Here is a 12,429-nt window from a genome sequence, read left to right on the forward strand (position 1 = left end):
TTTAAACAGAAGTGTCAAGAAAAGCAAAATATTTTTATTTTAAAACAAAACTCAAACATCAGGAAATCTGGACAGACTCCACTGAAAGAAAATAACTTCCCAGAGAATGACTCCAGGGCAAATTCTTCCCATGACAACACTGGGTTTGGCTAATTGTATTACTGAGTAGAAAAACACACTATAAATTTATTTCATTTAGTATGTAAATTTCCTGCATGTGTGAATGAGAAAAAAAAATTTCTTCTGTATGTAATAACCTGAATCATCAAATTCCTCGGATGCTGGTACTGCATTTAAGCGAGAGAGAGAACACCTGTCTCCTATCTAGTATGTAATACAGAAGATTAGCTAGCTAACGAGGATGTGAAAAAGGATACTGATCATATGTAGAAGACTCTGATAAAAGTCTCCAAATCGTACTGTGAAAGTAGATGAAGATGTAGCTGCCAGTACTCCTTGGTAGGGTTTAACATGTAATTGTGCAGATGATTTTGTGGAAGCAATGCTTATGTGATCTTCAATTCAGAATGGAAGGCTGAAAGTGGTGGGAGGAAGAGTGGACAGAAATAAAAGGAGAACTTAAGGTTAACTCTGAAATGTTAATTAGAGGTATGCGGATTTTCTGAAGTTATCAGGAGAGGTAAGGGAAAGTGGTAGAGTGACTGTTTTTTAAAATAATGGAAAATGTCTTGATTTCTTGATTGTATTTGGTTTAGACTTGTGATGTCAAAGGCCCAAATTTATTTTAATCCTATTCTAACTCAACAGCAGCAACAAAACTGGAAAGGAATCTTAAAGGATACATTTTTTAAAAGTAAGCTTTTACAACACCGTATCTCTTTGTTAGCAGATGGTAGTACATTATTTCAGGGCTTCAGGAACACCACCAGAGTATACATATACAGCAACTACACCAGGCTCCCTTAATGATAATTTCCACCTACATGGAACGCACATAAAGAGCTGAAACCACGGGGTATGACAAAGCTATGTTTTGCCAAGGTACTTTACACTTACGTTCGATTTCTGGTATGTCAGAATCTCCATTACAACCAGTAAGACATCTTACATGCATAAAGCGAAGCATGTGCCTAAGCACTCTGCTAAAATTAACACATTCGAGCTAAACAAACATTTGAAAGAAGACAACTGGAAAATACTGGATTATTGCACTTACCATGAACATTTAGGTTAAAATACTTTTTGGCACTCCCAGCTATGTTTTCCACAATGCAGACATACCTGCCAGTATCCGTTATCTCGGAATTCAAAATCTAGGAAAAATAAACAAGATTGTTGTTGAGCTAATACAAGACAACTTACTGTTAAAGCATCAAGTTTTGGTGTCTCCCCAAAGACCCCAAGGCCTTTGGGTCCTGCAAGTCTGCGGGTTTTTTTAATCTGATTTGTTTTTTTGCTAATGCCTTTGCAGTGTTATGAAGAAGCCAATCAGAGAAACTTCCACTCCTTTCACAATCTGCCTCAAACCTCCAGAAAAAGTCAACATTGTATCTTGCGCATTAAATTCATTTAAGTTGAATAACAAAACAACTATTCACAAAATATTTGAAATAAAAATCTTAATGTTCTATATGGTTCTTATATTTTACTGTATTCTTAGATCTCACTATGAAAATGGAGAGAATTAAGCTCAGCTCTAACTGCTTTAACAGTTTCATCCAGTATCATCCATTGATTTGGGATGCATATTCTTCAGGATTCACTCTTTTCTTTAAACAAACAAACAAAAAAAAAAGTAAATTTTGCAATAATTAAACTCTGTTAGTGAAACCTGGACAAAATTGACTACAACAATTTGTTCTCCAGAAAAATCAGCATTATTTTAAAGCAAGTGATTTCACTGATGTGGTTCGCAGCATGACCCCACAAACAGTTGGGTCAGCACAACTGAGAACCACACAGGAGCAGGAAGAAGCAGCTGAGGGACAGGGACAAGGGACAAAAACTCCTTACATTTGGAGCACCTTGTAGAAGAAAAAAAAAAATCAGAATCCCATACTTGGCAAATCTAAACAGTTTTGTCTTTTGCGATGCTAGAAATCAGTTATTCAGTAAGAGCTACCTGTAACCTCCTTCCATTGGACAAAAAAGTGTGTTTGTCGTCTTCTGCTAGGAGGTGGCCGTCCCTTTGCCAGGTGATACTTGGAGAAGGGCTGCCGCTTGCCACACAGTCCAGGACCGCAACCTTGTTAACAAGCACAGTCACTTCTTCAGGCACATCACCGTCCGCTCCACTGATGGATGGTGGTACTACAGAAGGGGAAAACACGATAAGAACACTGTGATTTAGTATCTCCCAGTGGTTTTTGTTGGGTTTCGGTTTTGTTTTTTAAGATTGCCCACCAATCTTTGAGATTGGGTTTTTATAGGAAAGTAGCGAAATCTTCAGTGAAAGATAATAAAATCCCAAGAGCCGTTCAGCTGGAACAAATCAGTGTAACTCGAGGGACTGCAGAAGCATGCTCATTCACAGCAGCCATAAAAAAGAAGAGGTGAAACCTCATTTTTCAGCTAGCTGTCACGTTCTTTGCTTCCAGAACGAGAGGATTTCCAGGGCAGGGCCTCTTCCTAACAACGAATTACTGTTTTCAGCAGTACATAATACCAAAACAGAAGTGAACAAGCATTTCCCAAGGTAAAAACCTTGAGTACATCAACAGCCAATGCAAGCAGCATACAAAAGCTTTCTGTGCAATGTCTGTAAGCAGATCATACAAGATGGACTCTGCAGACATTCAATAGCTGATCTGCATCATCGATTCCCTTAAGTCTTTGGGAGTTTTGCAGTTAGAAAATGATGACAAAAATAAGAAGAGAGAAAAGTCTAGTAGGTCAGAGTTTTGAACTGGAAAGTGCATAGGGAACAAGAGATACCAAGATAAAACCTGGATGTCTACATATACTTTTCTTTCTGGTGAAGTGTGATAGTGATAATGCAATTGACTTCCTGTAACAATAACCTCAAACCATACTGAACTAACAACATTAACACTATTTTCATGCAATTCTGCATACCTCTACAAAACTCTAGCACCTTATATAAACACAATAACTTCATAGTTTACAAATATGCAGAATTTATTAACTTCAAAAACTTTCAGTAAACCTGGACTATAATGCTTCATTGGATTCCACAGAACTCTCTTTTGTCATTAAAAAAAGAAAAAGAAAACCAGGAAAGCTCACAGAGCACGCGGACATCGTAATGAATGGAATCTTCCCCAGCTTCATTTACCGCCACACACATGTATCTCCCGGCATCTTCAGCCTGCGCACGTGGAATCTGCAACACTCGGCCTCCTGCAAGGAAAACGCATTCAAGATTTAACTGCAGCATCAAGCAGTTTCCATCATTTCCACACCACATTTCACTAGAGACCTGAGCAAGCATATTAATGAATGGTCAGCATTTGTTCTGAATTATAAGTTAACTAAAGACTTTTATTTCCCAGCTACTTTTTCTACTGGCACATAGTTGGAATCTAGCAATTATCATACTGAAATGCTAGAAAAGAGTAATTAATTCCAGAGAAGGGAATAACGTTCTTCAGCAATATGCAGCCAGATGTTATTCTTCAATCAAATACAGAAATATTCCTCAGCAAGGTGACAGAGAACTAATAGGTAAAAGGAAATACAAGGACAGAATATTCTGGTAAAGCTGTTCCAAACAAAAAAAAACAACTTCTGAAGGCTATAGGTACTTTTTAGTTTATTCCTCATTTAAAGCATAGCCACATAAATAGCTTCAGAAAGAGAGGACATACTAGGAACACATTTTGGGAGTGGTTGTCATTGGTCTCCCAACAGGTAAGCAACAGGTAGACAAAAAGACACTATCCCACCACTGCCCTTCTTTACACACACCATCCCAAACCAGTCTCTGTACAGAATGGCTCAGTGTTATAAGCACCGCTTTCCCTCTCCCATATGAGGTTAAGTGGGAGCTCATAGTCATTTTTCTCCTGGAAACATTATTTGCATGCCTCACTCCCTGGTTAAGAGGTTTTTCTGCTCCAATTATGGTTTTGCTAAAGCAAAACTTAATAAGAAAATAAATGAGGAACACGTCAGAGAGAAGGTATCGTTGTTGTATTTTATTTTTCAACACATCACATGAAAGTTAAATGGTCACATTCACACCATTTTAGGGACTACTTTTTAAATGAAAGAAGGAAACACCTGAAGTCCAGAGACTGGAAAGAAACATTTCCAGTCAAGAAAATCTGAAAAGAACATTAATGCAGTGTTTCGAAGGGGAAGAGTTTATTACTACACAAATACTAGCACTAACGTCATTTCTTAGGGTCAGAGAGTGACATTTTAATACTCACCTGGTAATATTAGTACTTTATCACTAGAGCTCAGAGGATGGCCATCTTTATACCATGTAAGAACTGGAGGAGGAACAGCATTGGTCTCACAGTACAGTGAAAGGGGATTGTTGACAATCACATCTTTACTTTCTCCACCTCTTCCCGTATCTACTGCGTTACCAGCTTCCCATTCCTTAGAAGGCTTTTGGAAACTAGGAGGGACTACAACAGAGGAGGGGAAAAACGTTAGAATTTTACAGCAGAAATAGCTAGTTTTAAAGTCAAGAAATTAAAAGCTGCTGTAATTGTTAAATAGCCGCAATAAAAATTAACCCCTCCCTCCAGTTTAGATTAGCCAGGAAAATCCTCATTCTTTTCATCAGAATGAACAATTGAGCAATCTCCTGAATATTTTCTGAAGATAAATAACAGTGTAAGAAGACCCAATAATAAAACACAGAGGGTATTAATCAACAATAATACTGAAATAGTAAGCTATCTGGTTTTACTCAAGTTCTAATTTTGTCTAAATTTTGAGAAATGACTAGTGATTGTTTTCTTATATTTACACCGTGTGTAGGCCAACAGGATGCTCATGTCTGGGGCCTCTAAGTACTACTCAATACAGATAAATAAAATACAACATCCTAGTTTAAGCTAAATTAAAACTTTTTCACATAGTTCAGAGGAAAATCAGAACTGACTGACCAGTTCTGACTTCAGAAACACTGCATATGTCACAAAATATGAAAGAAAGAATAATCAAATACTGTATTTCTTAAAGATGAGCAAGATACATATGAAATAAAAATCACACAAAACGCAAAAGCATTGGATTAGACCAAGCAGGTGTAAAGGATACAACATTATAAAGAATTCCAACATCCCAGATCACTTGAAAAGGAGTCTACCAAAATAATTTTATTATCTGAGCTCTGTTTACCTTGTATATTTACATCAAATTCCACTTCATCCTCTCCAGCAATGTTGGATGCCAGACAAGTGTAACGACCAGTGTCTGACACTTGAGCCTCCTTAATCTGCAGAGTACGGCCACTAGCTTGGATAATGACATGATCATCTGGTTTAAGTGGCTGTAACAGAATTTTACATCGAGATTAATACTTGGCAAAACATACAATAGAAATAGCCATAGTTGTGGAAATAAGATGACATCCTCTCTCTTTTGGTCAAATCCGGGTTGTTTCAAAATCCTGCCTAAGGCAGTATACTGGGAGTAAGAGCATGTTTTGGTTTTGGTATTTTCTCTGCTTTGACACCACTAACAACGGAACATACTTCAGGTTTTTTTTCAATGGTTCCAGCAAGACCCACTTTCAATCTATGCAAAGAAACCAGTTGCTCAGGACACCAAATTACTGAGGGTCAGCGCTTAGGACACAGTCCGAAGCCAGGTGCTCCTGCGATGGCAGCCTTGGCCACAGGTGGTGCAGCCCAGCTCTCCTCCCTTCCCACAGACCAAAAGCTTTTCCTCCCCGAGTAACCTTGATCAAACTCCTGGTTCTTGGACATAGTTTTCTTTTCATGGTTGTCAGAAATTCCGCATCTTCACCTTTCTGATCTTGGTAGCTGGCCGCTTAAGAGGATGTGGTTGTACATCACTCCTGACCCCAGCTGCAAGCTGCTGCTGAAAGGAGCAGTGCCATCCCCATCAGGCAAGGGCTCTCATCACATCGGATTAAATCAGGCTGATTCAATCCCTGAACTCACTGGCCAAGGCAATGAGCTGATGGAAAACCTGCACTGTAGAATTACCAGTTTTCTATGAGGTGAACAGCTCGATCTAACTCACCCTACACCCACGCAACCACTTGGATCTGCTGCCCAGCGAGGACATGGTGTGATCATCAAATGGATGCAGCAATGCAGAGATACACAGGATTAGGTGTTACTGTCCCTGTAATTTACACCACACGTGACAGTAGAGACTACACTGATACAACCTCTATCGCTCAATAACAAAAAAGGAACACAGTAGGGAGTCAGCACAGAACTCCTGGACTGCGGGGGACAACTAATTTAGTCCATGAATGTGACTGAAAGCCATTTGCCCAGGGGCAACCGAAGAAAAAGCTGCTGCTCTGACAATGTCCGTCTTTGGGGACATTTCAACCCTCCCCAACATCATTTTTTATTGGCAGTACAATCATACACTCAGGAGATCCTCGAATTACCATATATGCTCAAAACAGACGGAGGGTGTACACACAGTTAGAGAGCTGTTTCTGCATGCTCCGTAAATCTAGGAAGAGCTGGTCCAGCTGCAGAGGTGCAGCAGCCTGCCACATGGTAAGCGCCCTCCCAAGAACGGCTACAGCAAGAGATTATATTCTCCTTTCCTACAGAAGTGTTGCACCATTTCTTTTGTATTTACAGGCAGCCCCCAGTGGACTAGACAGCAGTACAATCCTATGGCATCGCCCTTCCAAACCGCTGCTCCTCTGGACCGATGTTGTTGCAAAGACTGCGTGTGGCAGGAACCACACCTCATTCCCCCTCGCAGAGGATCCAGATGCTTTTGTGGCTTTGTGAGCTCTGCCAGAACCAAGCGGGAGGCCCTCTGCAACTTCTGCAAGGGCAGCACTGAGAGGAACCAAGCGTGAGGTCGTTCTGTAGCGGAGCCTTTGGGGACCTCACGCAATGGCACAGCAACATGTGGTCATACCGTGGGATGCTACTGCTCGGCAGCCCCCTCCCACCCCCCAGTTACAGCACAGGCCAGTGCTGGGCCCTGGAAACTCCAGCACTGATGGCTCAGTGGCACCGTCAAGCACCCACAAAAAAGCAAAGGTGTCCATTTGTGGAGGTCTGGCCAACAGCAAACAGCCTAAGATGGGTGAGGGGTGATGCTGCCAGCAGGACGGTGGGAAGATGACTTCCTACGTGCAAGCAGCCTGTTAAGCTGCATGAATGTTCATTAACAGTGATAGTGAACACGCAGTTGTTTCTGTACAAAATCCCCCCATTAGAAGGAATTAAGTTTGTGACTGGCCTGTCCATCCTTGTACCAGCTGATGGCAGCAGCGGGAATGGCATGAGCTTCACACTCCAGGGTGAGGCTGTGGTTTACTTTGATCTTCACTTCTTTAGGGGAGAGACCCATTGCTGAGACATCCCCTTTGTTAATGGTGGGTGGAACTGCACAAAAACAAAGGGAGCAAGAGGGACTTTCATGACTTACTGTCTTATGCAGCATTCCAAAATTAAGAGGACAAAGGGAAAAACCTGGATGATAACCTCAGGGAAAGCAAGGACATTCCCCTATAATCCCTCCCTATGAACTGCCTCTTCCCCATAGCTGAATTTTTATTTATGCATATATATATATGTGTGTGTGTGTATTTTAAACTATTTTTAGTGTATGTATTATATATAAAACTCTATTCAAGCGTTTTAGACATGCAAACCTGACTACAGCCTTACCTAGCTATAGCACTTTCTTATGTGTTTGGCTTGAACTCTACAAAGTTCAGTGTACTACAGTCATTAAAAAGCATTTTAATGGAAACTCATATTCTCAGAAACATGCTTGAACCCAAGTCCACGCTCAAGAGTAGCTGGTCAAAAGTCAACATTTCCATTCTACTGAAACCCCAATGTTGCAAAATCTTGTTTCCTTCTGAATCAGATCGAAAACAGAATATTTCAAAACTCTTAAGCTACCCCCCACTCTGGTCTGATAGTATCTTTTAAATTATTTTAAATGCTTTTAAAGCATTTTCCATTCTTTTTTCAATGGGAAATTTTAAGTTCTTCTTAATGCTTACAGTACCACAATAACTGACAGTTGCAATGGTGGGGGCGGGGGGGGCTTTATGTTGCTACACAGCCATACTTCAATAATGAACTCTTTTGTCATCTTCTCATTATTCCAAATCCAATGGGGCCTTATTAGGGACTTAGCGTAACTAAAATAACAGCATGGTTACTGTGAGGGAGCAAACCAAACTTCAATTCAGACTAGAAAATAAAAAATAAATTAAAAAAAAGATGAAAAATCATGCTTGACTGGGCCCATAATGAGAGAGTTTGAGCATTAAAATAGAGTATTAGGCACAGATGCTCAAAGGACAATGTGCTGACAGGAAGCCTTGAATGGGAAAGCTTTTGTGCATATGGTATTTTATGGAAGGACATAAAAATAGTATCCTTCTGTTTTACCTTACTCAAGCAAGCTTCCCATTAGATGGTACAGGTCCCCTCCCCTCGTTTTTTTCTGAAATAGTTTCTTTGCTCACGAGATACTCTGCTTACATCTCCCATTGTGCTGCACTTGTCTGATTTGAAAATCATTACCAAAAAAGCATTTCAGAAGAAACTGGAGTTCAACATTTCTTAAATGTCTTGCCCTGGAAGGTACAAAGATTTTTAGCCCAACAGCAGCATTCATAAAGGATGTAACAGCAAACTTTTCTAGTGTCTTTCCTCAAGCAATGCTATGAACTAATGCAGATGTTTGCTAAAGAAAACTACTAACACAAATCCCTGTATTAACCAGAATAGGTAACACTGAAAAGGGGAAAAATGGAAGAATGAAAAAAAAAAACCAAAACCAAACACCCCCTACAAAAAAAAAAAAAAAAAAAAAAAAAAAATTGGAAGTATTTCCATACTGTAAACTTTCACTTCATAGTGTTTCAGAGTTTCTCCAGCCTCATTTGTGGCTATACAGGTGTATCTTCCAGCGTTGTCCTCCTGGGCATTTAGAATCTGCAGGGTTCGACCACCTGCCGAAAGACATCTCTCTTTAATAGCATCTACATTATACTCTTGCTTCCCAATTATTTAAATAGTTTCTGCAGCATATTTTCTACCCTTTGGTCCAAATTCTGCCCTTAGCTGAGCATGAAAAGCTGACTGCTTACCACCACGTATACTGCACAATAAGTGAGAGTGCAGTTTGCAGGAGTGCCTCAGATTACAACTCCTGTTGCTTACAGATTCTTGGAAAATTTAACATCGTTCTGTACCAGAAATTGCTTGAAGATATTGAGATAGGAAAAAGTGATTTAGGGTTCCACCCATCATTCACAGAAAAGGGAAAGGAGGCATAATCGCTAAGACCAAGCAAAAAGAGTCTATTCAATGTGCAGGGGTGGGTGTGAGCCTCCGAACTGCCTTTCTGTGTCAGTGCAGTACTTCAGAGGAAAGAGGCCCTTAACTCCCTCTGGAAAATGGACAGAAGCAACAGCCACAGTGTGAGAAGAGATGTAAACAGGAATGAATCGGTAGGATTTAAGACTTCAGGTGGCCTCTGCAACTTTGACATCCATCAATTTCCTTCCCAAAGTATCCTGTTTATTTATCATTTATGCTGTCTGCATTCTCAGAGACGAGTCACTATTAAATCCGGCTGCAGATCTTTTCAGACTGCATTCCTAGAAATTGTCCCCCCATGTAGTAGCTCAATTCCTCACTATCACTTCCTCTGAACACTTGCAGGTAACAATGCTGAAGTATTTGTTCATCTACATTACTTCAGCGTTACCACTGAAGCTTGTTCCCATTTTCCATCTCCATATATGTCCCAGGTAAGAGTAAATCCACAAATTAAAACCAGCAAATTCCTAATGACCTAGAAAAATGCCACCGCATTCTTTTTACTAACAGTGTTATTTATATCTCTCTCCATCTAATTTCCACACTTAATTTCAAGATATTTACATTCATTATTAACTCTATTGAACTTGTTTGCTATCACTTAGCTTTATGGAACAAAAGGATAAATACCTGAACACAAATGAAATACAAGTAAATAATCAGTTAATTGTGAAGCACTTAAAAAAAAATATTGGAATGGGAAATGCTACAAAAGTACAAATATTGCACTTAACAGAAATACATCCTTTGATTTTTCAAAAAAGTCAGTAACGGGAAACTAAACAATAAAAAAATAAAGTGTTATTTTGTTTCTCAATAGCAACAAAAAATTTACCTGGCAAAATGCGGATATTTCTGTTTGATTCTAAAGGATTACCATCTTTCAGCCAGGTGATTGTAGCTGGAGGATATGAGTAAGCCTCACAAACCAGTGATGTTGGGCTGTTGAGGATAACAGTGACATCTTCTGCATTTCCATGGCTGTCTGCACCCACAATGGTTGGAGACACTAGGAACAACAAAACCATTAGCCAGAGTGTATGAAAAGCCAATTTTCCCTTCCCTCTTTGGTCTATGAATCAGGATGTAGCCTCAAACAGCCAGGAGGCATTCCTATGAAGCATACTGAAACCCAGAACCAGACAACACTAATTTGGTTTTATGTTTTGTCCTGAAATCAACGGTCAGCCCGTGTTGGTGGAACTCTTAGCCTTTGTCAAACACAGGTCACCAGGAAGCCAGCCACTGCTTCTTGCACAGCAGCTGGCAGACCCGCTGCTTGACGATTCTGGGAGCAGCAGACTGGGAGGAGGCAGAAGCGTAGGAAAGGAGTACGTGGAAAACAAACTTGCCATTGTTTGCATTTGGTTATGCAATAACTGTCATGAAAAAAGCGAACTGCAGATGGTTTCGGCTTTTATGAAGAGATCACAATCTGGAGTGTTGTTCAGATACTCCTTCCTCGAATCACAATAAGCCAATGTACTGTCCTGCTTGTTCCGTACAGACAATGTCCTGTTACACTTCTGCATTTTCTAGCGCTATATTGTCTACAGCACACAACTGCTGTTTCTATTGAACTACTATTATTCATCAACTACTAAGCTATATAATTTTAATCGTAGACAGGCAACTTACGCATTGCTGTAATTAAAGCACTACAAAATTCCAATGTGATTATCTGTTTTTTCCAGAGATTAATATTTTTCTCTGCAAGAGCCAGCCCAGCTGTCTTACCAAGTACATTAAGACTGTAACTTTTGCTCTTATCTCCAGCTGTATTGGACGCAATACATGTGTATCTCCCAGTGTCAGTGACTTGAGCATTGTTGATTTGCAAGAAACGCCCACTGGACAGAAACTTGTGATCTTCATCCTCAGTTAGAGATTGCCCATCCTTTATCCAGGTGATCTGTGGCACAGGGTTCCCTTAATGGAGCAAAGAAAATTGGAAATATTAGTTGTTGCATAGCCTCTAGGATATGCCAAGATTTCAGAAAAATGGGAAAATACAGTTTCAGATGCCCGTTTAACATGTATCCCTTCGGGAGATGTTTTGGAACACATATTCTAAAGTATTTGAGCCTCCTGAAGTAATACACACCTCCTCTTAAATTCCACAGACCTTTAAAGAAGAAATATCACAGCAACCATCCTCTTGGTTACATACAACCTTTATAAAAAGGAGTGCCCTAAGCACCATGTTAAAACCAAAATTTAAAAATTCCACTGAACTGAAAATTCCATTAAAAACGTGCTGTTCAGAACCAATGGTGATCAACACCATGGGTCTGATCAGGAAACGTAGGTACTATTGTATACTTTTACCTATCACTTCACATGCTAGGGTAACTCTGTGCTTCTCTTTCACTTTCACATCTTCCAATTTATTTTCACCCACAATCCCTGGAGGCACTGCAAACAGACAAGAAAACATCACCAAGCATTACTTACAAGCAGTTTAAATATAACACAGACACACTCAGGCTATATGTGAGCATACGCTTCCCTCAATCACACCAACCAACGAACAGCCCAGATCTACCAGAGACAGGGCCAGATGTCAGACAGCATAGAGCTAACCCGCCTGGACAAGACATACACACCCTGTTCTGCAGCCCTTCACTATCCAAGTCCACACAAAGGCAAGAGAGGACCACAGACCCGTAAAGTACTCCTCTCACTTCATCTTCAGAGAGCTACCCATGGTGCTGCGGAGTGTGGTCTGCAGGGCAATACTTCTGAGGGTGGTCAGTAGGGCAACGGTGATGAGCACTTGTCAGTGGGGCCAGGTTTGATTTTATGCACCAGCAGGTTCTGTAAGCTTGTACACAAGTTCTGTCACCCATATTAAGCAGCAAGCGATTTATTTGTTCAAGACCATGTGCTTAAGTTTAAGAGTTGCCTGTTTTCCAACAGTAATTGAAAGCATTTATCTAGAACTCTAGGGAAGGAACCAATAAATTAAAAA

General features: G+C 40.2%; 1 protein-coding gene across 1 annotated transcript in view; it reads right to left on the reverse strand.

Moving 5' to 3' along the window:
• Positions 1-1,177: 1,177 nt before the first annotated feature.
• Positions 1,178-12,429, reverse strand: part of LOC104467913 (hemicentin-1-like) — a gene marked incomplete at both ends in the record, with an annotated part of 18,409 nt that continues 7,157 nt past the window's right edge. The window contains 10 exons of the mRNA XM_010081883.1: positions 1,178-1,274; positions 2,084-2,271; positions 3,208-3,321; positions 4,356-4,559; positions 5,281-5,431; positions 7,351-7,496; positions 8,972-9,085; positions 10,294-10,467; positions 11,196-11,387; positions 11,787-11,873. Coding sequence (XP_010080185.1) covers positions 1,178-1,274; positions 2,084-2,271; positions 3,208-3,321; positions 4,356-4,559; positions 5,281-5,431; positions 7,351-7,496; positions 8,972-9,085; positions 10,294-10,467; positions 11,196-11,387; positions 11,787-11,873 — 1,467 coding nt within the window. The remainder of the gene's footprint in view (positions 1,275-2,083; positions 2,272-3,207; positions 3,322-4,355; positions 4,560-5,280; positions 5,432-7,350; positions 7,497-8,971; positions 9,086-10,293; positions 10,468-11,195; positions 11,388-11,786; positions 11,874-12,429) is intronic.

This window comes from Pterocles gutturalis, unplaced genomic scaffold (genome assembly GCF_000699245.1).
Source record: "Pterocles gutturalis isolate BGI_N339 unplaced genomic scaffold, ASM69924v1 scaffold4559, whole genome shotgun sequence".
NCBI classification, from domain to species: Eukaryota; Metazoa; Chordata; class Aves; order Pterocliformes; family Pteroclidae; genus Pterocles; species Pterocles gutturalis.